We start from the raw sequence: 27,025 nt of genomic DNA on the forward strand, positions 1-27,025 counted from the left end.
AAGAAGAAGAAGAAGCAGCCTATGAAATGTGGAAGGGACTACAGTCTGGACCCTTTCGGCCCAGCAAATCCCTGTAATTAGAGGATGAGCCCAGGAGACGCCCCAGGGTGGTCTTCTTCCTCATCTGTCTCAGTGTCCCCCACACTTCTGTGTTCCAAGAGCCCAGCCCTGGGGTCCCAACCTGATGGTCACTTGCCTGAACAGACTCTCGAGGATGGCTTCTGTCTCTGGAATCCTAGCCTGAGACCTCCTGAGCTTTAACTGGCTTGATATTAACAAGCATCCACCTCTGCAGACCCTTCTGGTTCTGTCTCTTTGTCTCTGTCTCCTTACTGGACTCATTCTCCATCCCTCCTCCACCACCCTATCCCAGCTGCCTCTTCCTCACAGGTCCTGTCTGACCATCCATTCCTGTCCTTGCTCTGCCCCTCTTCCTTTGTCTCTTGTCCCAGTCTCTTTCTGTCGGCCTATGTCTCTTTCTCCTGTCTCTTTCTCCTGGACTCTTCTCTACTATGTCCCCCAGTGTGTGTCAAGCTGTCTGTGTCCCCTGGATCTCTGCCCGTCTCTCTCCCCATCCTTGGTTAGTTGGGATGTCTGGAAATAGACCTGGGACCTCTTGCTTTCGCATCAGAGTGAGAGAACCCCTCTGTAGCAGGGCAACCTCAGGATCCCTCACTCAGGACTGTCTCCCATTCTATGAGCTTCCTCCCTGCTCTCTCTGTTCCTACAGGCCCCTCTGCCCAACCCAAGAGGCAAGAACCCTCAGGGCCACATGGGCAGGGTGGCCGTCTGCTGCCCTGAGGACCCAGGCCGCAGCAGCTTTCCTTAATGAGCGCGCCTTCAGTGACACATTCATTATTCCTGTTTGGTCGCTGAGAGTCAAAACTGATTAGTTACACTTACCGCTGCAAAGATGTAATGATTTTATTGTTTATCTTCAATTTATTTTGATTAACATCTCCGTTCTTTTCATTGCAAGAGCAATTAGGTGCAATCTAACAGCGACTACTTTAATTTTGTTGAAATTAAGATGAATAAGTGACGGCTTATGGTGCTTTGTTTAACAAATAAATCATAGTTAAGAGGAGCGTATTAGTAATAAATGAAAAAAGACAGCTTAATTAAAATGCATGGAGCCAGCCTCTTGATGTACATCCAAAATCCAAATCTGAATTCCAAAAATCAGAGGGAGCCGAGGGTTAGGAAAACCCTTCGCCGCTGCTCGAGATGGTGATCACGAGAGGACAGTGAGTGTGGTTTGGTTTTGAAGCCGCTGCCCAGAGAAGAGCAAGGTGTATTTTTATAATAAGCCTTGGGAGACGGTCGCACCTGGTCAGTAAATACCACCGGGAACCCTGGCAGAGACCAGGCTTGGGAGGACACAGGAAGAGAGGCCTTATCCATCCAGGAGGAAGCTGCTGTCAAGCCCACATCCTGAATCCTCCCTGGAGACCCACTGAGGGCAGGGGGCAGTTTGCCCTCGCCCCACTGAGGTTGCCTTGGGAGGCTCCCTGCCTTGGGAGGTTGCCTTGGGAGGTGGGGGAGCCCGGTGCCAAGTGGGGAACCCCAGGGCAAGTCTCTCAGTGCGATCTCCTCCCCGCTGGGCTGAGAGGGACTTCCCCATCTCTTGATTTGGAAACAAAGTGCAAGAAGTCAGCCCTGGAAAGTTTCCCGTGTGAAGTTGAAAAGCGCTTGTGCTGAGGAGGCTGGCTTTGAAGCAGCTTGCCGGGGCCCCTCGGCAGGCTCCTGCGAGTCAGAGGGCCGGCCTCGCCTCAGATCCGCTGCGCCAGCCTCTGCAGGGCTGGGAAATGGGAATTGTTTTTAAGCGGAAAAATTACTCGTGGAGCTCACTCCTTTGCCACAGCTCTTCTTTTGTTCTCGGTTGTCTCTTTCCTCTGCCTTTTCCCTCCTCTTTTGCTTTCTTCTTTAGTGAAGGAGAGCAGGCGGACCTGGGTTCAAGTGCATATGCAGTCTCTTACTAGCTGTGCAACCTGAGCCCAGTGACTTCACGTCTCTGGGCCCCAGCGCTTATTCAGAAAATCGAGGTCAATAGTGCTGATGAGGCAGGGGCACTGTGGAGGTCAGCTAAGGTAACTGCACAAAAGTGCCCGGTACCCGCCTGGCCTGGAGAAGCTCAGTAAGCATTATCTCCCTCCCTGTATACAGACTCTTGGGTCTCCTCCCGTCTATGTATTGCTACTAACCAGATCTCCACAGGCAAGTCTCCTTATCCTCACTTGGGTCACTGAACTCCTACTTGTCCTTCACCCTTAGTTTAACTATAGGATCATTTAAAAGTTAGTTTTCTTTCTCATCCTCTCAACACATGTCACCGAGTGCCCACCTTGTGCCACACCCTTAAGACCACACCAGGAGAGTAAACCTGGGACGGGCCTGCCATCAAAGAGCTTCCAATCCCACATCTCAAGTTCCTGTGGGACTCCTTCCTGATGGCCATCCTAGTCCTGTCTGTTCCAAAGTGTCGTCCCCACAAAACGAGCACTTTGTGATGGCAGGTGCAATGCCCAGCATAGAGCCCGGCACACATCAGGCACTTGGTAGCTACTGATTGTTCAAATATCAAATGCCGGCTGTGGGCACCTCCTGTGGGACTGACTGTTAAGGGCCCAGAGAGGAACCAAGCCTGGGTGTGTGCCCTCAGGGGGCAGGGACATAGGTGCCAAAGCAGGCGATGACACTGTGGAGTGGACAGTGCTGGGACAGAGCAGAGGAGGGGACAAGAGATGACATCCCCAAGAAGGACCAAAGGCAAAGGACGTATATGGGAAGTGGGTCTGGCTTCAGTCTTCCTTCCACTTCAGAACAGGAGAAATCAGGACTCCTGGGGTTCCCCTGTACCTTGGTACAGGCTCCTCCTCAGAATCTGCAAGCCCCGCCCCCTCCATGCCGGGCTCTGCCCACCTTTCCAGCCTCATCCCCACCCTTTTTAGCCTCATGCCCCTCCTTCCTTCTGGTCCAGCTACACTGGCCTTCCTACCACCCGCCAGGCTCCCTGCTGCCTCCCAGCCCTGTCACATGCTGGTCACTCTGCCAAGAACAGTCTCCCTTTAGCAGCTCCTTTCCACTTCCTGCCAACTGCAACCCTCGCCCCACACCTGTCTTCAGGTCTCAGCTTCTATGGCACCTTGAGAAAACCCTTCCTGAGCCCCCACCCAGGGCAGTTTCCCTGATGTTAGGTCTCACTGCACTCTGTATTCCCCCATGGCACTTGTACAACTGTCGTGAAATAATTATGGAATTGCTGTTCACAGTCTGTCTCCCTAGCTAGACTGCAAATTGCACGAAGGCAGAGACCATGCCTGCTTTGCGAATTGCTGTGTCCTCAGTGCCAAGCAAAAATACTTAATAAGTATTTGTTGAATAAAAGTTGAACAGAATGAATAACCTTCTATAGGCTGGGCACTTTATGCATACTACGGATAATCCTAAAATAATCCTAGAAAGGAGGTAGTTATTGTTCCCATTTACAGATGAGGACACTGAAGCTTAAAGTGGTAGGACTAGCCCAAGGCCATGCACTAGGTAAGTGGTCTTGACCCCGAATCTGTCTGACTCTGAAATCACACTCCATCCAGGAAACATCTTTGAAACTTAAAGTCACTCATGGTGTGTGTGTGTGTGTGTGTGTGTGTGTGTGTGTGTGTGTGTGTGAGCGCGCGCCGGCGCGCGCACGTATGCGGGTGTAAAGTCGGGAGAAATAGGTTTTCTCCTGCTTGGGTCTAAGGACAGGAGAGTACTGCCCCTCTGCTTGGTGTCAGTGAGGGAGAACCAGCAGGTGACAGAGGCTGAAATGTCGGTTCCAGCTCTGGGGAGGTGGAGAGAGGTGGCACAGAGGCTTCCCAGGAGGGACTTTGGGGACCCTAAAAAGCCCTTGACTCTCTCTGCTCAACTGGCTTTCTGGTACTCGTCCTGGCCCTCAAGGCTGGCGACAAGGGTTTTGCGGGGCACACGTGGCACCCCAGGAGCCCTGGTTCCAGGCGGCTACCACAGTGACTGCTGCCTCCGGGTAAGTATGAACTCCGAGAGGGGAAACCAGAGTCACTGAGCACCTCCTGCGTGCCCCCCACCCAGTGCCCCTCCCAGCCTCACCACCAAGAGCCGCTTAACGCCTTTTAGAGATAAGGACACTGCAGCTGGGAGGAAGTGACTTGTCCGAGGTCTCAGCGGAGAAATGACTTAAGCTGCATTCCCGGGCTGCCGTTCCAAGAAGGGATAGAGGGAGGGACAGCGAGTCCTCCTAGCAAAGGGAGAGAAGGGTGGAGAGTGAGGGGAGGTAGCAAGAAGGAAGAGAGGGAGAAGATGGTGGGAACGACCGAGGGGAGAGGGGTAAGAGTCAGCACCACCATCCAAAGAGAAAAAGAGAGGCGCAGTGAGCAGGAGCGCTGGGGACACAGTGAGAGACCGGCAGAGGAGGGCAGACAGAGAGACGCGACAGAGACCGGGAGATGAAGAGAGACAGAGGGAGGACGGCAGGGACGGCCAGATCCAACAGCCAGAGCTAGTGACAGCGACCGGGGGCTGGGGGGCCCAAGAGCGCGCGGAGCGGGCGCGGGACGGCGGCGGGCGGGGCGGGGGAGGCCGGGGAGGGTGCGCCGCGGGGCCGCCTCCTCCCGCCCCCTCCCGGCGCCGCGCCGCCGCCCCCGCCCCCGCCCCCGGCCGCACGCGCCCGCAGCCCAATGACCGCAACCCAGCCGGAGACGCGAGGCCCGCGCCCACTCGAGGCGGCCGGCAGCTGGCGGCGCGGGGCCGGCCGGGGAGCCGAGAGCGCCGCAGACACGGTGCCAGTCCCCCGGCTCGGCGGGCCCTGATTGATTTGTCAGCCGAGGCGACAAAACAGCCCCTCTGATCCGCGCGCCCGGTCCTCGGCCGCCCGGGCGCCGGGCCTCCCTCCCCGGCGCCTCGGCCGGCTCCCGGGCCGGTCCCGCAGGCTGGAGCCCCCCGCCCCCCGGCCCGGGCCCCGGCGCCCCTCCTCGACCTCCCCCATCTCGCACCTCCTCCGGCTGGGCCGGGCTCGTCCCCACGCCCCGGGGCTGCCAACTGCCCCGTCGCCCCCCCTGGGCACCGTGCCAGCCCCCCCAGCTCTCACCCTGCCGCTCCCCCCCAGCCCGGCGCTCCCGCCCCCTGCCCCCCGGCCCCGGCTCGGGGCCGCCCGCAGAGCCGGCCACACCCGCTGCGGAGGACTCGGAAAGGTAAGGAGGCGCCGAGGCTCGCCCCAGGAGTCTGGGGGCTGCGCGGGGGTGGGGGTGGGGGCGGCGCGCGCAGGGGCCCAGAGGGCACCCGCGGACTCTGACCCGGAGCTACCTCTGCCACCGAGCCGGGGACGCGCGAGAGCCCCGCCGGGGCCGGGAGGGCTTTGGACGAGTTAGAATTGCACAGGGAGGACCTGGTGGGAAATGGGTGAGGTAGTTACCCGTCCTTCCGTCCTGGGATCGGGGGCGAGGGGGTGGGGGTGGGGGTGGGGGGTCTTGCTCTCGGGGACAGAGATCTCTGTTCTTGTCGTTTATCTTTCAAGGAATCCTCATCCTCTCTCGCCTTCATCTCTGTGTCTCTAAAAATTTATGGGACCGTTTTCCTGTGTCTCTTTTGAGGATTCAACTCTTTGCCTCTCTCTTTCTCCGGCAGAAAGAGACTCCTCGTTTCTTTCCCCAATTAAGCGTATTCTCTCCCTGCTCCGATTTAGGATTTTCTTCCTCTTTCTCACTCCCCAGTTTATAAGGAAGTTCTCTCTTACAATTTACAACCGTCTTCTGTCTCACTCTCCCATTTTGAAGCCTAGATCCCCTTCTCTGTCACCTTTTTAGCCCACTTAATTCTGAGTGTGCAGACTCAATTTGAGGTTTCGGCCAGGGGTTGGACCTTGTGTTTTTCTGGTGCAGGGGCCAGTTATGGGGACTCATCACCCAAAGCAGGGTACCAGCCATCCATGTTAGCCTCCAGGCAAAGGGCAACTTCCCCAGTGAACAGGGCATTTGTTTCCAGGGGCAGGGAGGGAAGACTTTACCCCGAAACAAAGAATTGAGGGCAAGGAGACTGTCCCAGCCCCTTCGAAGGCTGAAGAATCCCAGCCTCTGGGCTGAGGGGCCACATCGAGCCTCCCTCCCCCATCCCTTTAACTTTAAAATAGTTTAATGAACACAGAGAGAGAAATCATTTTTTTTTTTTTTTCTGCGTGGTGAGCAGTCTACAAAGAGAATGGGGAAAGGAGAGAGAGAGCTTTAACTCTGATCCCCGCAATTAGTTCCCTGGGATTGGGAAGGGGGGGTAACTGGGGAGCCTCAGTTCTTCAGATACAAAAGCATTTAGATCGCTTTAGACCGGTTAATCCTGAGTCTGGCTCGGGTCTCTTTTGTTTCCCAACTCCATTGTGGGTTTTGTGCAGTTTCTCTCTGTTCGCGTGATTGACTAGCCAATGGATGGTAATTATCCAAATGTCCCCTCTGTCCTTTGACTGACTTCTCCGTATTATGGGCAACTGTCATGCATTCTGTCATTCCATATCATATTACACGTATTATCATATGAAGTCTCCCCCCCCCCCATATAAAGGAGGGAGCCTCAGCCCAGATGCTGCTGCTTTTAGAAGGAAGGGCCCCAAGAAATTTGTCCCGGGCACGGTTCGGAATACAGAGCAGGGGACTCCCGAAATGGGAGGTTCTGCAGGTAATATGTTTCACTGGCTGGGAGAGGGGGGTGAGGGTGATCTCTGGAGCTGGGGTTAGATGACTGTGCTGTAGCCTTGGAGCAGGCTTGCCAGCTGGTATTCCTGGGCTGGACCCTTGGAGCAGCTTGGACAGATCGGGCATACCTTATGGAGAAACTTAGAACCAGCCTTCTGACCCCTGAATATCAGAAGAGTCTGCAGGGCTAGGTCCTTTTTGGGGGTACTGGAGGTTACTGGCACATGCTCAGGACATCAGCCCTTGAGATCCCAAAATACACCTCTTCTACTTGTGGCCCTTTGCAAGACAGACCCTTTGGACTCTTGTCCCTGTTTGCTGCCAAGCAGACTGAGGACAGAGGAGCCAGCCACGTCTATTTCAAACCCTCACAAGCTGATGCTGAAGGTCTGAGAAGGGACAAGCTTCCCCAATGATGCTTTTGCACAGATAAACTTAGTGCCCCTTGGTGCAATTGTGCGTGCCATCACTTAAGAGGGAGGCAGGATTTATAACAAGGAGGCTTTGCAGACGGAGACTCTGGGGTCCTCTGAATCTGTGGGCAGGACTAGCCTTTCTTCTGCTAAAATGGGAAAAAAGTGTTTTATTATTGCAATGGATATGAAGTGCCACCCAGATGTACAGCCTCGCAGTTAATTACCTTGTTCTTCATCAAATATATGAGCAATAAATTCTCCAGAAGGGAGGGGCGTGTGTGTGTGTGTGCCTGTGTGTGTGCCTGTGTGTGTGTGTGTGTGTGTAAATAGATGGATAGATAGATAGATGAATGCAGAAGAGAGAGAAGCTCACACTCTTTTCAAGACCACAGAAAAAGGCAGGCTATTTTATGGGAAGCTTGATACAGTGCTGCAAGATGCTTTGAATTTTTTGATGATCAAATATACATGATCAAGCTGTGCATGTTAGGGTGTGGGGTGCACTGACGGTCAATGGCTATTGATCAGGCTGTTAAGTATTTCTGCTCGGTTTTATAAATATAGATGGATCCCAGATGATTTTAAGAATTGGATAGTTACAAAAACTGGCATTCTGCATTTCTTTGGAGAAGTAGAAATAGCTGGTCAGTTACAAAAAACACAAACCATTGTTTAACTGCCCCCCCCCCCACCAAGTACTTTGGAAAATGTGAACTTCATTTGAAATGGTGTTCACAAATAAGGTAACGATATTCCAAGTGTTTTGGGGGGGAGTCTACCCAAAACAGTCACTTTATTTGAGGCTTATTCACAGACTGGGAGTATACTTCCTTCTCTCTCTCCCTCTCTCTCTCTCTCTCTCTCTCTCTCTCTCTCTCTCTCTCTCTCACACACACACACACACACACACACACACACACACTGGTAACCACAATTTTGCTCCAGACTGATGTGCTATTAAAGAGATGGAGAAGGTGTCATTTCTGGGAGTGGAGTCTAAGGTCCTTAAAACCTTTTTGGTTAGGAACAGGGTGAACTGGCCACAAGTCCTTTCCAATTAACTAATTTCTTGCTAATCTAAAGATCTATTTAGAAAGGTGTGGAAGGGGTGGAGGGATAGAGATTTAAAGATAACCTCTAATTGGTCTAAAAAAAAATCAGTCGACGTCTAGAAAACCTTTCCCTTTCATTCTTTTCCCCTCTCTCCTCCTCTCCTACTCTCTTTCACATCTCTTTCTCTCCTTTTGCCTTCTAGAATTTAAAAGTGGACTTTGGAAGGAAGGGGTAATAAGAAATAGTTGGGAAGGGGGAGGAGAGAGAGCAAACTTTTCATTTTTTTGATTGAGTTGCTTGGCAATCTTATTTGCAATCATCCAATTAGCTATTTTATAGAAGGATCATGCTCAAGAAAATCAGCCTTCACCCAGATCAGTGAAACTTAAGCATACAATTTATAGTTAGGTTTTGGTTTCACATCTTAAAAAGACAGAGTGTAGATTTTAGATTTCTCTATCTGCAGAAAAATCTTTTCCAGCTAAGAGCCGCTCACTGGGGGAGCTCAGGCATTCCTATTGATAAATCCTCCCTGGAAATAGAACTGAAATTGGCATCCCTCAAAAAAGTTGATCCACCAAGAAATGGATGAATCAGTCCTGATTGGGTGGACATGCCCTTTCACCTCATTGTGTCTGACCTATCACTTAATTAATCTCTCCCAGATGCAGAGCTGTTGACAATGCCAAAGATAAGCAGTATTTTGAACAAAGCAGGACGCTTTTTAAAGAACAAGGCATAGTGAGGTTTGAGGCTCTTAAAAATGTGTAAATCATCAGCATTTAGATGGAGAGTTTGTTATAGCATAGCTGGAGCCGAGGTGGTCCCATCTCTGCACAAAACTTTCTGTGTCTTTCTTTAACCACTGATACCTACCTACATTCATTTTCTGCCTCTCCTCTCTGATGGTCCCCTTCCTTCTGCCACTCCTTCTCTGGATTCAGACTATCCATGGTTGGTTTACTGAAAATTGTCTTCTGCTTCCCAGCCTTGTCTCTGAGTCTTCAGATCCTTTTTATAGCTTTAGGACAATCGAGGCGGTCAGCTTCGAAGGCTTTGGGTGACAAAATATTGACTGCATTTGCTAGTACCTTGTGAAGGAGGACATTTGTACTGGAGGCACCTTGGTGACTTACAGGGAATAGTTCATTAATTAAAAGACTTGCTAATTGCTACTTGAATTACTGTACAGAGAGAATGAAATGAGTTTATAAAAGATAACAATTTGGAGAATAAATGTGTGGGGGTTTTTTGTTTTTTACTTTTTGCTTAAAATATTTTTATAAACAGGTCCTAGAAAATGTGTTGCTTTTACTCATGCCTCTATCATCAACTATTCAATTGAGCCTCAATTAATGATAATATATGGTCCGGGATCCTTAGCTGGGTTGACTGATGGAAGAGCTTTGTTGAATTTGGTGCAGGTGGCACTGTTTAATAAGCACAGGAAAGAGTGAATAATGTAGTGCTTGCAAAGAGAAGTAAATGCAAAATAGATTGCTCTAATTATGGCAGCCCCCAGAAATGGAGATACAAGCTGAAATGGCCAAGTAGCTGAGAAATTCCAAATAGAGCTGATTGTCCCCTGCCTTTTTTTTTTTTTTTTTTTTACTTTCGAGGACTAGCACAGTAATGTAAAAGTGAATTTGGATCAGCTCATCTGACTCAACACAAGCACAAATTCAAAACCTGTGTCTGATGACCTATCAATGTTTGCTTTAACTGTCTAGAATCCTTTACCAGGTAGTATAATTCAGCTCTAAAACGGGGGCCATCTGAACACTTCTAGTAAGAGATCAACACAAGCTTGTTACTACTAGTCTTCCTGCCTTATTGCAAAGTGTCAGGAGATATTGTTTTTGTTTTTGTTTTGTTTTGTTTTGTTTTGTTTGAATTTCTTCATGCCTGAGAAAATGAGTCTATTGGAAATCAAAGTGTGAATACTTAAGCAAACAGAATTTCCGGTATACCTGCAAGGGCCCATAATGATTTTCATTCACGCAAAGATCATCGATGGGACATTAGTTGTTTTAATTAATGGAAGAATAAAAATGGGGGGGGGAGGCATGAGGGGCTGGGCTTCAGCTGAAACATGTGGGAAATGACTGTTCCTCGCCTAAAGAGACAATGCCAGCTTCCCAAATAGCAGTAGAGATTTGCTAATGGGTCCAGTGGGAAGTTGGGCTGGGGTAGGGGAAAGGTTCTGCCGGAAGTTCAGGGTGAGAGATAGTGGCCACAGTGAGCATTTTCCCTTCCTGCAACCTTACTGCTCCCCTCAGAAACGTACATCCTACATCACCTCACAGAAGAGGAACCTTCTTACCTCGAAGGAAGGTTCAATTTCTTCTAGGAGCCTAGAATGTTTTGTGATGGTAAAATAGTGCCAGTGGCTGGGAAGCCAAAATCAACATTCTTTAGCCTAAATTAAGTAGACGCTGGCGCTATGTGTGGGTTTCTTCGTGAACTGGGCTGAGAAACGTACTGGGTCTGCTAGACACAGGGTGATCTATACAACAATGCCTACAGTGAGTGTGTAGAGACTCTCATCCTATGACTGGGGACCCAAGGAGGAGCCAAGTCCAGCATCTTTAGCCAAAAACCCCTCTTTTTGTTCTCTGGAAATGTTTACCAAACCCATTCCCTGGTATGGTCAGTGCTGGCTGGGCACCCGCGTCGATTAGTGTATGTAAAGCTCATAAAATGTTTATGGGGAAACCTTCGCTTAGAAAGAGTTTAGGGGTATCCTGCTGTCAGAGAGGGATGGCAGAGATGCCTCTAAATTAAAAAAGACTGTAGTGGGAAATACTCCCAGTCTCCAGGGCATGCATGTAGATACAAGAGTTGCCAGCTAGTCGAGAGTTCAGCTTCTTCATCCCCCATCCCCCTTTTTTTCACACAAAGTCTTCCTGATTTTCCTTTCAGCAAAACGTGGTTCCCTGTGTGAAGAAATTTATTGCCGTTTATTTGTGTTTCAACCTAAAAGGCAGTGAGATTAGCAAAATGGCCCCTCTAGGACTGGGTCGTATTCTGGGTTAGATTAAAAAGAAATTACCCTCAAGGAATGGCTGTAGTTACACCGGCTGAAAAAAAAAATTGACCATCTTGTTGCAATATTTACTGTGTGTGTGTGTATGTGTGCCCCAGCCCAGGGCAATCTACATCTTTGCATGGAAATTAGTAGGTGGGGGAGATACAATCAGCTATTGTGTATTTTGTTACAAGTGTTCTTTAAGAATAATCTGATATGACAGATTTACATTGTTGACAATGTGATTTAAGCAGGACCCAGATACAAACTTTCCCCACCCAAATCAATAAGGGTAAATCCGTTTGCTGGGGTGAACCGTCTCTGACCTAGTATTCATATTTTTTTTACCGATTCGCTGTAATAAAATTGAACATTTTGTCACCACTTTGAGAAACACTGCCAAACACCTTAAAACACATGTCACACGCCAGCAGCCCCTCATTTCCCTCCTCCGGGAGTTTCTACATCTGGAATCATAATCACAGATAAAAACCTTGACAAAATTGCATCTGAGCATATTCCTCTCTGCAGCCCTTACTTCCTCATAACATTTAATACAATATTAATACCTGCTACCGAAATGCAGGAGGGAGGAAAGGGGCTGCCAGCCTCCACGTATCCTGATGCATCATGTTCAAACCTGAAATTCACACTTCGTGTTTCATTTTAAGTTCTGTGCATTTAACAGGGCCCTAGAGAGAGGGCCCTGGTTAGTTCCCCAACCTGCTCAGCTGACGCCCAGGGAGGCGGTTTCGGAATTGTTCAGATCGCTGCAGGGAGAAGGGAAGGAAGAATTGGGCTTTCTCTGCCTGAGATGGGCATTTATCTGTCCACAGACATGAGGTTCTTCTTGGAAACAACTAAGGCCCCACCAGTTTTTATTATCGATAGCGGCGACCACCGGATTTTCTCTAAGGTGTGACCAAGGCAATGAGCTGATTTCATAAAGAGGTAGCCATGCCTGAGCTGATTTGCTGCTGACTGACAGCCTCTCACATCAATATAAAACACTCCCCCTCTTTGCTGAAGGAGGCCCACAGGCCTGGGAAGGGAGGGGGGAATCCTTGTTGAAGATACGGGGCTTTTCTGCCATCCCTGTGACTTGGCCTCACCCCATCTTTTCTTGAAGATGTCCACAACCCCACATTCCTGCGCAGTGGCAAAGAACCACCATTAATCCCTCTGCTGTATAAACAGGAGACAGAGGTTAGAAAGGGGAAAGTGCAGGAAGCCTACCCCACTGGAGGGCGGCAGGGGGGTGGGGAGCGGATCCTGGGGGCTAGTGTGATACCTTCGAAGTGGACTTTCAGATGTTGGTGGCTTTGTTCAGTCCCTGCCATTCTCTAACCAGAATTAGGGTCAAGACAGACTATAGCAATCCCAGGGAGCAATGCTCCCTCTTCTTTTAAAATTTAAACCTTCAGGTTTCTGGAAGGAGTAACCAGCACTTCTAATAGCAGCCTCACTGTAGAGGGACACACACACACACACGCACACACACGCACACACACGCACGCACACTTCCCTAAGCAGGACCCACTCCCGGGAGCAAGGAATATAATTTGTTGAATGGTGCTACTGGAAAAACCGGCGACATTACACTTGACGCAGGCAACGGAGGCAGGCAACTGGCCTTGTGACTGCAACCAGCGGCTTTAAGAACACAGTCCTTTCTGCTTCAAGGCAGAGAAGAAATTGTTTTTGCCTCTTTTTCTATTTGCAGTTATTATCCGAGAGGCTTCCCCGACCCCAATCCCCAAGACCATCCTCAGAGTTTCAGGTCATCCACTGGCAGTGCCCAAAGGGGGGGCCCTAGGCAGCCGGTCTGGGGCCAAGGAGGGCGGCTCCCTCCGCGCGGAATCCTTCCCTAGTGACTCCCAAATCCGGCGATTTCTCTGCCTGCCTTTCCCTCGGGGGAGACTCTCGGAGAGGCTGCAAAAATCTGGGCGCCCGCTCGCTCGCTTGTCAAGAAGCAAACTGTCTTCACATTCTCCAAGAGCAACATCCCTGCCTAGGAAGAGGAAGGAAGAGGCAAAATAAATAAAACCAGTTAATGTTGTAGTTAACTTGCAAATCAAGTAAATCTGTTGGTGCCGTATTTGAGAAATAAACCATCAGAGCGTCACAGCAAACACACACTTCTGAACGTCTTCATTTTGATTTAATGGTATATCAGCGTCAACTATCGCTTCCTCTGCTGGTACACACGGCCTGATGCCGCGGGAGGAGGGTGCCCATGTTTATCACCGAGTGAGATGACTAATTACACCTTGTCAATCACCGGCTATGAAGACATAAAACCAGCGCGCACAATGAAGTAGTTGCCTGCAGCGTCAATTAGTTGGCGATTCGGAGGTTATTGCGTGGCCCTGCTTTGGCCGCCTCTAATAACGGGACCGAGCGCCGGGAACAGCGCACTGATCAATCACCCTCCTTCCGCGGCTCCCCGGATCCCACCCCCTCGTCCCCCGCCCCGCCCGGCCTCACTTTCTCTGGGCCGCATGTGCTTCCTCCCTCCGCGGCCCAGGCTCCGTGGCGCCGGCAGCCCCGGGAGCCCCGGGAAGTTTGCGCGCGGCAGCTCCGCAGCCGGCAGCCGGGAGCCCCGCAGCCTTCGGGGAGCGCCGGGGCTGGTGGCCCCTTTGTTGGAAGAGGCGTGGAGGGAGCGCTTTTGTTCTGAGTTAGTCACGGTGGCCGGCTGGAGGCTGCTACCTCATTATGCGCCGGGTCTGCTTGTCTGCGAGGAAGCAGATGGTGGGGAGGTAGGCAGCGGCGTGAGTAGCCAGACCTGAATCCCGTTCACCTGTCACCTCCCACAAAAGGCAGGTTCTGGGGATTTAGGGATTCTTTTTCCCTATCTGGGGGAGGGGCGTCGAGGGGTCGCCGTTTCCGACGCCTCGGAATATTACTTTTACCTGCTCTCCCTACCCCCTGCCTTCCCCTCGGCTGCGGCTTCTCGAACCGTGTAAATGTCACTCACGTGTCAGGATGTGTGTTTACAGCCTGTTCCTTTCCTTGTTTAGTCTTCACGGACAGGGCTCAGCGGTTGTGCGACGTCCCCCCACCCCCACCCCTGCCCCGCCGCTGGGGGAGATTAGCAAAGTTACCCGCCTCTGAGCCCAGGGCTAGGGCACCCAGATCCCACCCCGCGGCGGGAGATGCTTTTGAATCTCTAGCGGACCCGGGCGCGTCCCAGCCTGACACCTAGGGATGCTTAAGCGGGCGCACCGGCGGGAATCTTGACTGCCAGGGAATTTGGGGTCGGTCAGGGATGGGCGTGGGCTGCAGGTCGGACAGGCGGTAAAATCGTGTACTTACATTTGTGGGGGGGGGGGAGTGAAGAGCCGCAGGGTGCGTTTCCCTGTTTCTTGAGAAGCCCGCGGCAAGAGTTGCTGAGTGCTCCACCTCCCCCACCCGCCCCCCTCCTCCTAAAGCAGCCCCTAGAATTCTCGAAAGCGTATTGTATCCATCTAGCCTGGGCGCGGAGCTGCACCAAGGACACCCTCTCCAGCGTTGTTACAATTTTTTCTACCCTTTGGGCGACCTCCAGATGAACCCCGGTGACTCCCAGATTAGGTTTTCATTCCTTACTTTCTTTGAAAGAAAGTGCCCCAGATGCGTCGGTAAAACATGCCTGTGTATACGTGTAGGCGTCCGCGTGCCTGGGCGCGGGCCGTGTGCAGGCGCCAAGGCACACGTCTGTGTGAACACTCGCGCACGCGCGCGTCTTTGGGTTGATGGTCCTTCCGTCGCATTGGGGCATCTGTGCATGTGCAGCGTGTACACACATACTTGTAACTTAAGGAGTTTTTTCAAATATGCAAAACGTGGCCTCGGAGAAGCGCACGCAGTGATTTAGGTAGTATTGTCTGAACATGCAATTGCACGTATAACATGCAATTTACCCGTTTACAAGTGCATCCTCCCGCCTGGCACTGGACACTTACACTTGATGTGTCTGTGTAGACCCTAGCTCTACATCGCTGCCGGTCGTATTTTATGCCAACAGAGATGAACATGTGTGTTTGCACACACGAACACTAGTGCATGTGCTTGGGCAGTACAAGCACACATATATTTATATTTGAAAGTTACGTCCGGTAGGTAGAAGGTAGGACTTTGTGCCCCCCCCCCCCCATCTCTGCCCTGTAAGATGAACCGCACAGATCAGACTGACCCGGCTCCAAAGCAGACCCAGAAAATGGGACTCTGTCACTGACTTGCTCACTGAGTTTTTCCCCACAGTCACTTTTTATCTTCTAAATCTCAGCTTCACCACACACCTAGGTGTCATCCTTGAGTCCCCAAGAGACTCTAGGTTGAGCCTGAACTCTGGGGGCTGGGGTGGCAGTTGAGATTTACCCACAGGCCGGGTTGTTGATCTTGGAGAAGTGGTGCAGTCAGGCGGCAGGGTGGACGTCTGTCAACAGCTGGGTCTGTGGCATGATACAACCAGCCAGCAGAGGATGGGCCTGTGGTCTTTAGGAACCTCAGGAACGCTGAATGTATGTTGCAGTAGGAAAGTTTTTAATAGGGGGAGATGGAAAAAGAAAAGAGGGAGTGATGAAAGTTTGGTGAGTGCCTACTGTATTCTAGGTACTTTAAATCCATGATCTTTTTTTTTTTTTTTTCATTACATCTGTATAGAGGGTGCTGTCTTGGCCCTCGGTGGAAAGATCAGAAACAGGCTAAAGGAAGTTAAGTCACTTGCCTAAGGTTACATTGCACGTAAATGGCAGAACTGGGATTCGAACCTATTCCTTTCCTAGTCCCTAAAGCCATGCGCCCGTCCACTCTTCCAGGCTGCAGAGGGACAGGGAAGTGCAGGAATGAGCTACACGCTCCCATAAAGTGGGCCCTAGCTTGCTTGGAGCGAGGCTATTCCGGCTGGCCCTCCTCTCCCCGGAGTCTTAACAGCTCCCGCTCGCTCTTGCCGCTCTGGCTCAGCCCGGTCCTCAGGAGGCCTGCGCGGCCGCCCGCAACCCGCAGCGCGGAGCCTGGGCCGAAGGCTGAGCTCCGCGGGAAGCAGCCGAAGGCTCCTGCAGCTCTGCCCCAGGCTTGCCTTCCCAAGCCTCCCCAGCCGGTGCCCGAGGCGGAGGCTCTGGGCCGAGGGGAGACCCGAGTGAGAGCTCCTCAAGCATCCTCTGGCTGCGCCTTCTTAGGATGGAGACGGCGGGGAGAGAGGGTTTAATTTTCCGTCCCAAAGAATCGCAGGAAACTGTTCGTAGCTTAAAAACTCCAAACCCCGCGCTCTCCCTCCTCCCTCCCTTCCTCCCGCCCCCTCCCTCCAGCCTTGCCCACCAGCTCCCACCATCTCGTCGCTCCTCTCCTCCTCCTGCTTCTCCCCTCCCTCTCGGGTCTCCCGCCTTCCCGGAGCACGCGCTGCCAGGGCCCGGGGTGCTGGGCGGCCAATGGCGCGGCGGCAGGACGTGATGTAAGGCGCGGCTGTAGAAAAGGCGCGGACGCTTGGCTGGCGCGGACTGCAGAGCCGGGGCTGGGCTCGGCGCGCTCTTGGAGAGCATTGCGCGCGGCTGGGCCCGCGGTCGGCGGCTCCACCTCCCACTCTGCTCCTCCTCCTTTTTCTCCTCCTCCTCCTCCTCCTCCTCCTCCTCCTCCTCCTCCTCCTCCTCCTCCTCCACCACCACCACCACCACCACCACCACCACCACCACCACCACCATCACCACCACCACCTCCTCCTCCTCCTCTTCCTCCTCCTCTTCAATTCTCTCGGTGTCTCGGCTCTGCTCGCTGGCTTCGGAGAAACCCGTACTACAGTCGCCGACCCAGCGCCTAAGCGGGTCGCCTAGGGCTGGGGGCACACCCCAGGGAGGGGAGAGGTCCAGGCAGCTGGGCCGCCGCGGGCACCTAGCTGTTCCCGAGTGAGCCCCGACCGCAGCCGTCGCCGCCTCGGGCAGAGTTTGCGCTCCTGCTTTGCGCCCGGGGCGCTGAAGCCGGGCGGGCGATGCCCGCGGCGTGAAAGCGCCCGCGGCGGGCGCCGACCTCTGCCCTCGGCTTCCCCCTCCCCGCCCCCCCCCCCCGCCCCTTGCCCTTGTGACCCTGGCTTTGGCGCCGCCGCCCAGGCGCCCCGCGATGTAGCTGCCCCTGCGCCTCGGCGGGAGGCGTCCTGGCCCGCGGGCGCCCGGGGCCCGGAGCCCGGCCTGGGGGCGCAGCCGAGCTCGGGCGGGGCCGGGGCCGCGGTGGCGATGCACCGGGCCCGTTAGCGCCGGGAGCGCCAGGCAGCTGAGGCGGGGGGCAAGCCCTCCCGCGGAGGAGCCGCGCCCCCGGCCCCGCCGGTCCCGCCGCGATGCTGTTCCACAGTCTGTCGGGCCCCGAGGTGCACGGGGTCATCGACGAGATGGACCGCAGGGCCAAGAGCGAGGCTCCCGCCATCAGCTCCGCCATCGACCGCGGCGACACGGAGACGGTAGGCGCACGGCTGCGGGGTCGGGGCTGAAAGCTGGGACGGGGCCGGGTCGGTCCGCGCTTCTGCTCTCCGAAGTTTGGGGGCACTTTGGGGAGCGTCCTTCGTGCCGCACGGGACTGGGCGCTGGGGATCCGCGGACAGGATGCAAGGCCCGTAGCTCCCGGCTCGGGGGAAACCCGGCTGCTGGGGCGGAGGAGGGAAACAAGGTTTAAACCGAAATTTCAGACCCCGAGGGTGCAAGAGAGCATTTCTCCCGAAGTGGGAGCGAAGTCCTACCCGCGTCCCGGGATGGCCCTCTTCTCACTACACCGGGCCCCTCTGGTCGCCAGCTCCGCGTTCCCCTCCACTACTCGGCTGTAGCTGCTGGCGGCGCCGCCTGCGGCGCTGGGAAAGGCGAACCAAACGGGAGCACTGGGGCTCCAGCCGGCGTGGGCTAGTCGCGTCCCGCCTCCTGGCAATCGGAGTTCCCTCCCCAGCACAATTTCAGGGGTCCAAGTCTTCTGGGCCAGTGCTTTTCGTTGATCACGCCCCTGGCCTCCTGGCCGGCCGACCTGGCCAGGCCAGGCCAGGGCTGGGACTTCAGGCCCTGGCCTGGCTCTTGTGGAAGGGGAGTCCATTTGGATCTCCACACCTGGCTTTGCCAGCCCAGCTCCAAATAGCCAGTTCCTCACCTCAGACCTCCCAGAGGGCCAGGCAAGCAGTCGCTATCCAAGTTGGGCCCAGAAGTGACCTTTAGAGGCCAGGCCGAGGAGGTGGGGAGCAGGAGGGAAGCCTCTCCACTTGGAAAGCAAGGGCAGCAGCCTCAGTGCCTCCGGCTTCTGAGTTCTTCTTCCTGGATTAAACTCTCATTCTGTCCTGCACTCGGAGACTTTGAGGGTGCCTCTGCACTCCACTCACCATCTCCCAGAACCCAAGAGGGCCCCAGCCAGTGTGGCCAAGGTAGTGGAGGGGCAGACGTGGCTGCGACCTGTCCTGGCCTAAACCTTTGGCATACGGATCCAGAGATCACTGGGGCTCGGGGCCAGGAACTCTGTGTGTCTCCTGAGAGGAGAGGAGTCTGTGTAGAGAGAGGGGGACTTTTAATGGTCATCTTACCCCTTTTCCTGGGGCCCAGCGGAGTGTCTCCTTTAAGAAACAGTTTTGAGAGAGCTTTTGCAGGGCTTGACTGGAGTAGCCACTGCTGCCCCAGCCCTCAAACACAGCCCAAGCCTTTCTGGGAAAAGGGCAGAGGGGGCAGGAAGGGGGAGAACTAAGGAGGGAGATCCGTCCAGGCCAGCAGCCAGGCCTGGGCCTGTGGCCGGCTTGGGCTGTGTGGGCGGGCCTGGGTTCTGAGCCTCCTCACTATGGGCCTTTTGGGGACGAGGAAGCCACCGCACACCCCGGCGGCCCTCTCCGGGTTTAGGGCTAGCCGGAGCAACCGGGGGGGAGCTGAGGGTGCCCGTTTCCAAGCGGTGGTGAAGTCGCAGGCTGACGCAGGCGCTGCGGTCTCCCGCCTCCCTCCCTCCGCAGACCATGCCGTCCATCAGCAGTGACCGAGCCGCGCTGTGCGCTGGCTGCGGGGGCAAGATCTCAGACCGCTACTACCTGCTGGCGGTGGACAAGCAGTGGCACATGCGCTGCCTCAAGTGCTGCGAGTGCAAGCTCAACCTGGAGTCGGAGCTCACCTGTTTCAGCAAGGATGGGAGCATCTACTGCAAGGAAGACTACTACAGGTACCCCCAACTCAGGACCCTCTGCCCCCCAGGACCCCCTATTCTCAGACACAATCTGACCCGGTCTTCTTGGCCTCCAGTCCCAAGGGAGGGTTCCCCACCTGGGTCCCCCCTTCTCCAAGCCAGTACAAATGGGGTGACAACCTTTTCAAACAGGAATTTGAGGGAACTCCTGGAAAGGTCTGAGAACTATAGGGACCCAGAGTAAAGGGCTCTCTTCTGAGCTTAGACCATAAATAAGCTTGGGTTGGAGGGGGGGGGTCTTTGCACCCCTCTCCCTTTGAAGTTTCTTGGGTCAAGCAGAGAGAACAGAAACAGGCAGCACCACCTCCCCCCCACCCCAAGCCCAGGCAGCCTGGGCTGGTGTGCGACAAAGTTGGAGGGAGAGCTGGGGGATCAGTTGGGTGCGTTTCCGGGTCTTTCGTGGAGATGGGGGTGAAAGCTGCCTGTAGGGTTAAAGAGCCAGAGTCACTAACAGGCTGCAAATTTCTTGTTTCTCCCCTCTGGTTTAGGGTTAGGGTCTGTTTATATTCCTTCTTTCTTTCTCTCTCTCTCTCTCTCTCTCTCTCTCTCTCTCTTCTTTCTCCCTTCCCCTCTCTCTTTTTCCCTGTCTCTGTTCCCCCCTCCCCCCTGCCAAATTACAAAAGTCTGTAGGATTGTCAGGTACCGGTATGGAGGGCAGGGGTAAAGGTTGAGAAAGGGTAAGTGGGTAGTCCCCCTCTCCCTGCGTTCCCAAGCAAAGGCTTTCCTGGGGCTTGCCCAGACTCTGGGTAAGGTCGAAGCATTGTGGACATACATATGCTTAAGGGAAACTGTATTTTAGGGTAGGACAAGACCTGGGCCAAAATCTAGTTCCCTCTTTCCCCATCCTCCAACTTAAGACTGGTTCCCATTTTAAGGAGTAGATCTCCCCCCGTGGCAGCAGCGGCACCTGGAGGAGGGATATGGGGGGTACCCAACCGTGTGTCCCCACAGTCCCTCCCTCCATGGTCCCTACAGGCGGTTCTCTGTGCAGCGCTGCGCCCGCTGCCACCTGGGCATCTCGGCCTCGGAGATGGTGATGCGCGCTCGGGACTTGGTTTATCACCTCAACTGCTTCACATGCACCACGTGTAACAAGATGCTGACCACGGGTGACCACTTCGGCATGAAGGACAGCCTGGTCTACTGCCGCTTGCACTTCGAAGCGCTGCTGCAGGGCGAGTACCCCGCGCACTTCAACCACGCCGACGTGGCGGCGGCGGCGGCCGCAGCGGCGGCGGCCAAGAGCGCCGGGCTGGGCGCAGCCGGGGCCAATCCGCTGGGTCTTCCCTACTACAATGGCGTGGGCACGGTGCAGAAGGGGCGGCCGAGGAAGCGCAAGAGCCCCGGCCCCGGGGCGGATCTGGCGGCCTACAACGCTGGTGAGTTCGAGGCGCACCGAGCGCCCCCGTCGGGTTGGGGGAAAGTGCGTGGCTGACCACCGCCTGAAGCCAGAGTGAATCTCAGTGTGATACGCATATGTATATATCACTCTGGGTACTCTAGTCCTTAGATTCCCCAGACCCTAGGTGCCACAGGACCTAGCAGAAGGGACGTTTAGGCTCCTCGGCTCCAGCCTCCGCACACTCGGCTGGGGTGGAAGGAGAAGGTGCATTAGAGTCTTGCTGACCCCGGTGCAGGGCCTCGTCGCTGAGAAAATTTTTAGAGGCAGTTTTTTGGTTTGGGCCTTTCCCCCACTTTGTTGGTCAGAAAGCGTGAGGATAGAGAAAGCAAGGAGGAGCCGGCACCAAACAGGCTCTGGGTTGGCAGGGCTGAGGACAGGGAGCTGGGGCGATGGATGAAGGAGGCAGGGCAGCGACGGTCCCAAGAGAAAGGACTGGTGGTGGCCTGGGGTAACTTGCTGGGCCTGGCGTTGGGCCTGTCAGGTGAAATGTACTGAGGGCAGCAGGCTCCGGAAACTTGGGCCCAGGACCCTTATGAACAAGAGCAGGTCACTGTGCCCGGGGAGGGGGGGGGGATCCTCTTGCTCCGCCAGGTCTCAGTTTTCCCCGGGCTCCTTCCTCGGAGTTCTGGGCGCCAGCGGGGTGCTGGGATGAGAGCGGCGACCCTTGGAGGCCGGCGCCCGGGGATGAGAAGACCGGAGTAGGCCTGGCCTCTCACGGAGTCGGGTGGAGGGCTCGTTTCACATTTCCGGCATCTCAGAACCCCAAGCCTTTCCAGGAGAGGCTCTGCCCCCTCCCGCACCCCTCCCTGCTGCTCTGGACAGCTGTGGAGGTTCTGGGGCCCGGCAAATTGAACCGTCAACATCTGCCCGACGTCTGCAAGGCCGGGAAAGGTTTATGACTCCCCGGGCTTCTGAACTAGATAGAGTTTATTTGCAATTATTTTCTTTCTTTCGTTTGCGACAGAATCGGATTCCGGGATTTTGTTTTCTTCCTCCTTTTCCCCTTAGTCTAATGCGCAAGTGGAAACAAAACAAAACAAAAACCCAGGATTGGGGGGAGAGGGCAGCGTGGGGAAGTCAGGGTTATTTTGATCTTTAAAAATCTGAGCTGGCTGGGGAGGAAAATTCAGCCAGGGGCAGGGTGGGGTGGGGGTTGTCCCCTGTTCGATCCAGCGAAGTTGCTTGTTGGAAGATGGATGGGTGTATGTGTCTCAGTATGTGGAGTTGGGAGGAAAATGCAGCCCCCAGTCTGGTAAATGGTGAAGTGGCCGCAGACAGGTCTGTGGCGGCAGGTTAAAGATTTGTTGAAGGTTCTGCCGGAGATGCCGGCTCTCAAAAACTTCCATCCTTCATCTCTCAGCACCCTGAAAATAAACTAAATCGGGTCCAGGCCGGGTCCCCCCCCCACACAAACAAAGCCACGTCTATTTATCAAATGGGGTCGGCCCCCAGTAGGAAGCAGCAGGCTGACTCGGCCGCAGAGCGCGTGGGGAGTGGGATCATGTTTTTCTAGGTAGGCAGGTTTGCAACTGGGTTTGGAATTGAAAGGCAGAAGAGTTTCAGAAATTTATTTGTGCTTCTTGCTGCTCTGCCGCCTTCGCTGGCGAGGTCCGGCGGCACCGAGCGAGAAGATGTGACTGGAGGCTGAGTTTCAAGGGATCTGGCACCACTGCAAGGCATTCCCCACCCATGCCATCTCCTCGGTTTTTGTTTTTTGTTTTTCTTTGACCCTTCTCTCTTTTTTACCTTTCAACTCTCTCGATCCCCCTTTCTCTCTGTCTCTCTCCCTCTGTGTGTTTTTGTCTGGGTTTCTCTGTTCCGGTCTTTTTCTCTCTCCCGGCACGCGTCTCTGGCCTTGACTCAGGCGGAAGAAACCGCACACGGCGCGCCGGCGGCGGTGGCCGCGCTGCTCGCGTATTCGGGGCTCCCGGGGCCGGGTTGGGAAAAGGGGGCGCCTGTCTGGCCGCGCCGGGCCCAGCCAGGCCTCCCCGGGTCTGGCTGCCGTTCTCCTCCTCTCCCCGCACTGGGCAGGAGAGAAATGGCCGCAGTGTGGGCCGTGGGGCGGCTGGAAAGGGCACCGTGGAGGGTGGAGGGTGCACTGCGGGTCGTGTGTATGGGCAAGAGCGTGTGTGCGTGTTTCTGACCGTTGAGGACACGAGCTTGCTGGTGTGAGTGTCCCACACCCGGGAGCCCAGCTACACCGACCCCTTGCAAAGCCCTTCGCTCTGTGGGCCAGTCCGGTGGCGGAGCGGCGGCACCTTATTCCAGGGCGGCGAGCTCGGGCAGACTGGGGAGGGACGGCCGTCGGTGCGCCCAGCCCGCCGCCTGGGGAAGGGCAGCCAAAGCGGCGGGGCCGCAGGCTCGGAAAGTCCTTCCGGGGCGGTGGCCGCGGCAGCCCTACTCCGGCTGCCCCTCGGGTCCGAGAGCGCAGCCCCGGTCCCAGAGGCAGAAGGAAACCCCTGAGCGGGGTTGCCAGCGGGCCGGGGCGCGGACGAGGCCCGGGCCGCGCACTTTGCGCCGGGGTTTGTAAGCCACGGCCGCGGGAGTCCCGCGCGGACCGGCCGGACGCCCGGGCCTCCCCCAGCCCCAGCTTTTTGTGTGTGTGCCTGGCGGCGTAATTACTGATTTGATTCCAATCCATTATTTAGACAATTGAACCTACAATCTCGTCTTTAGTAAAATGAGGCGAAGTCAGATTTGATTACAGGTTCAGTCCCAGCGACAAGAGCTCGAAACCCGATGGGTTAATAACAGATCACGAGTAAATTATTCATGATTTTACGAGCTCTTTAGCTCCATTGAATCGGCCTAATTGAGAGGAAAAAAAAAAAAAAAAAGGAGAGAGAAAGCCTGTTCCTCCCCCTCCCCTCAGCCCCTTGCTCCTCCCCGGATCCGATCTTGGGGAATCTCGACCCAGCCGGGGCGTGGGGAGGGAGGCGGGAGTGAGGGCGCCTGGGGTACCGGACAAATCTGGACCCAACGGCTGCTTCCCGGCTGCTTTCACTCCCCCAGCGCAGCCCCCCTGCCCGGGCCACTGGCCACCTCGGCCTCCCAATCTTGGGCCAGCTCCTTTTCTGCCCTCCCCTCTTTTCCCCTCACTCCCCTTTTCGCCACTCCCCGGCCAGTAACGGCTCTGGAATACGCTTCCCCGAAGGGACCTGGTTTCCTTGAGATCCGGGATTCTGTTCCTTAACCTGGGCCCTCCACCACACAGTCCTCCTTTTTTTCCAGGCCTCGCTGTCCCCTCAGGCTCTCTCTGTGTCTTTCCTGATTTTTTTTTCTGTCTTTGTAGCTGTCTCTCTCCGGTTCTCCCCATCTCCACTGTTTCCTTTCCCTCCGTCTCTCCTCTCTTTCTTCCTGGCCCTGTCCACCTCCCCTCCCTCCCCCCTCTCCTTTACTCTCTCTCCCTTCTGTCTGTCTTTCTACCTCTGTGTCTTTCTCTCCTTTCTGTGCCCTTTCTGTCTCCCTCCCCCAAACCACCTCCTCCCATCTAGGCCGCACTCAGGGCACGTCCCTTGGGTGAATGGGGCGCCGGGGTCCCCACGGAGCTCATTAAGAGCAGCAAGGCCCAGGCGGGGACTGGGCAGAGGGATGGGCCCAGAGATCCCCCGTGGGGAGGCCTGCCCCACCCCCCCGTGGAGCTGGGGACTGGGGGCAAGGAGAGGGTCGCTCCCTGCAGTGGGGGCAGGGCAGTTTCCATGGATTCTGTTTGGAGTCATTTTCTGATCCCTTTTAAATTGCTGGACCCCCGTTCTTCACCCTGGGCGCTCTCAGTGGGAGTACAGCCCTGGTGGGGGACTTGGGTGCCTGGGTGCATGTGGGAAGGGACGCTTAGGAAGTGTAGCCACTTGCTGACAGCTTCAAGATTTGTGACAAGACCAGCATCTTGCAAATTCTTTCTGCAAGGGACTGTTCCCCACCTGAGCAGTGGGTGGAGTAGGTCACCAGGAGATCGGGAGTACTTCTGAAGTGGTTTTGCCAGACAAAATGCAGGACATCCAGTTACACTTGAATTTCAGGTAAACAACAAATACATTTTTTAGTGTGAGTATCCAGTGCAATATTTGAATTTTAAATACATGAGTAATTTTTTAGTGTAATTGTATCCAATGCAATATTTGGATTTTAGGTAAACAGCAAATTAATTTTTCAGTAGAGGTATGTCCCATGCAAAATTAGAGCCGTACTAAAAAACTGTTCATTGTTTATCTGAAATTCAGATTTAACTGGATGTCCTGCATTTTTATTTGCTAAATCTAGCAGCTCTGTTACGGGCATGTGATGGGGCACAAGACATATTCCCAGTTGTCCGCTTTAAGGGGACTGAATTGATCTCCTCTGAGGTTTTCCCCAAACCAAGACTTTACATGTAGGATGGCTGGGGATGTGATGAAGGAATCTTGGAGTTCTTGATGTCCCCATCAGGCACCGGGTTACCAAGCAACTTTCTGAGGCCTTAGGTTTCCACCCCTGTCCCTCACCCCCATTGCCTTCCAGGCATTGGCAGCCAGGCCCCAGCTGGGCCCCTTCTGGATGGGGACCGGCTCCCCAAAGAGTCGTGCGTCATCTTTGCCTGCCTTTGTGGCGTGGTGGAAGGAAACGGGCAAGGACTGCAATACTGAATCTAGGCTCAGCCCTTACCAGTGGTGTGGCTGTGTACACATGGCTTCATTTCCCTTCGCAGGAGTTTCCTCATCTCAAAAATGGGATGAAAAGCAGTAGCCACCTCTTGGAGCAGTAGTGAAGGCCCTATGATGTATGTAAAGCCAAAAGCATACCCTGGGTGTCAGATACATGTCAATTTCTTCCTCCAACTTCCTTCTCTTTCGGGTTAGAATCCTACCACTCCGTGAGATTTCTAGAGATCGCTTAACCTCTCTGGCCCCTTCAGCCCATTTGTATAACTGGAAAACAAGTACTTCCCAGGGCAGTGGTGAGGATCAGGATTAAACTGCAAGATACAATTTCCGACCTTAGCCCAGTGCCGGCGGCCCAGTGTCATCCAGAACTTCTGGTTTGGGGAACCGATGAGGGTGAAATCAGGGTGAGTGGAGAGATGTCAGTCAGTCATCCACTTTCAGGTGCCGGGTGCCGGACACTGTCGGGGGAGACAGCCTCCCTCCTTAGAGAGTGCAGGGGGAAACAGGAAGAGTGTGGGCGCGGGAGTCCTGAACACTGCTCTGTATTCAAGTCAAGTGACTCCCGTTTCTAATCAACGTTTGTAAAAAGGAGGAAATAATGCTAGGCTCTTAGAGTTGTTTTAAGGATTCAGTGAAAATATATAAAGCCTTTACGCACATCATCCATCTGGAGTCGAATAGCCATCAACAAGTTGTAGCTGTTGGTTGTTATTATTCTGACACGATGGCACAGAATGGTTTTTGGATTCTCTTAGAGCTGGGTTTGAATCCCGCCATTTCCTAGCTGAGTGACTCGGGCAGGTGGCTCTCGGGGAGCCTCAGATTCTCCTATAGATCTAGAAGATGGGGATAATATTTTCACCTCAGCGCGGTGCAGTTCACGCTGTGTGGTCCTGCGGCTAGAAGCATTTGGTGGCAGGTGGGGCGGTGTAGGGGGCAGGTCAGGAGGTTCACCCGCCGCCTCTGCGTCCCCTCCCCAGCGCTGAGCTGCAACGAGAACGACGCGGAGCACCTGGACCGCGACCAGCCCTACCCGAGCAGCCAGAAGACAAAGCGCATGCGCACCTCCTTCAAGCACCACCAGCTTCGGACCATGAAGTCTTACTTTGCCATTAACCACAACCCCGACGCCAAGGACTTGAAGCAGCTTGCGCAAAAGACGGGCCTCACCAAACGGGTCCTCCAGGTCAGCTGGGCCGGGACAGGGGCTGAGGGCGGGGGCACCCGGGGCCTGCAGGGCCTGCGGCGGAACCCCGTAGCTGCCATGGGCTTTGGAAGGACCTTCCCTTCTATGTGTGCCCTTCTCTTTGTCATTCTCTACCCTTTCTCTACCTCCTCAGACTCTAGCTGTATTTCAGGGATTTTTTTTCTTTCTAACTTTTCCTCTTCTCTTCCAATTTTTTGTCTAATCTTTCTATTTTGTGTATGTGTCCCTCTTCCTCTTTGTCTCTACACTCAGCCTCTTTCTTTCTTGTAAACACTTCTTAGTTGCTCTTTATTACTAGAGTGACACTCAAATATGTTCATGTAGTAAAAGGTTCAAGCATTTCAGATAAACGCAGCGCATCCCAGGATGGCTGTCCAAGCTAATTGCCGTTAGCTCTTTCCTCCTTCTGCTTCTTTTCCTG

The 27,025-nt window shown here is 54.4% G+C and overlaps 1 protein-coding gene and 1 long non-coding RNA gene across 3 annotated transcripts in view; one reads left to right on the plus strand and one right to left on the minus strand.

Annotated features, from left to right (window-relative positions):
• Positions 1 to 906: 906 nt before the first annotated feature.
• Positions 907 to 4,282, minus strand: LOC128778642 (uncharacterized). Its single transcript, XR_008424343.1, has 2 exons — positions 4,111 to 4,282; positions 907 to 1,949 (listed from the first exon to the last, which is right to left on the minus strand). It is a non-coding gene; the product is annotated as an uncharacterized LOC128778642 (long non-coding RNA).
• An 805-nt stretch (positions 4,283 to 5,087) lies between these two features.
• LHX2 (LIM homeobox 2) overlaps positions 5,088 to 27,025 on the plus strand; it is a 32,586-nt gene continuing 10,648 nt past the window's right edge. Inside the window, exons 1-4 of one of the 2 annotated variants that reach the window (XM_053908276.1) lie at positions 5,088 to 5,210; positions 19,129 to 19,331; positions 20,331 to 20,734; positions 26,378 to 26,583. In XM_053908276.1, the coding sequence (XP_053764251.1) occupies positions 19,132 to 19,331; positions 20,331 to 20,734; positions 26,378 to 26,583 (810 nt within the window). In that variant the 5' untranslated portion in view covers positions 5,088 to 5,210; positions 19,129 to 19,131. Of the gene's footprint in view, positions 5,211 to 16,838; positions 17,620 to 19,128; positions 19,332 to 20,330; positions 20,735 to 26,377; positions 26,584 to 27,025 lie in introns of those variants that run through there. The other variant, XM_019421184.2, reaches the window with a different exon arrangement.

Source organism: Panthera pardus, unplaced genomic scaffold (assembly GCF_024362965.1).
Source record: "Panthera pardus isolate Hobbes unplaced genomic scaffold, ASM2436296v1 HiC_scaffold_20, whole genome shotgun sequence".
In the NCBI taxonomy this organism is placed as follows: Eukaryota; Metazoa; Chordata; class Mammalia; order Carnivora; family Felidae; genus Panthera; species Panthera pardus.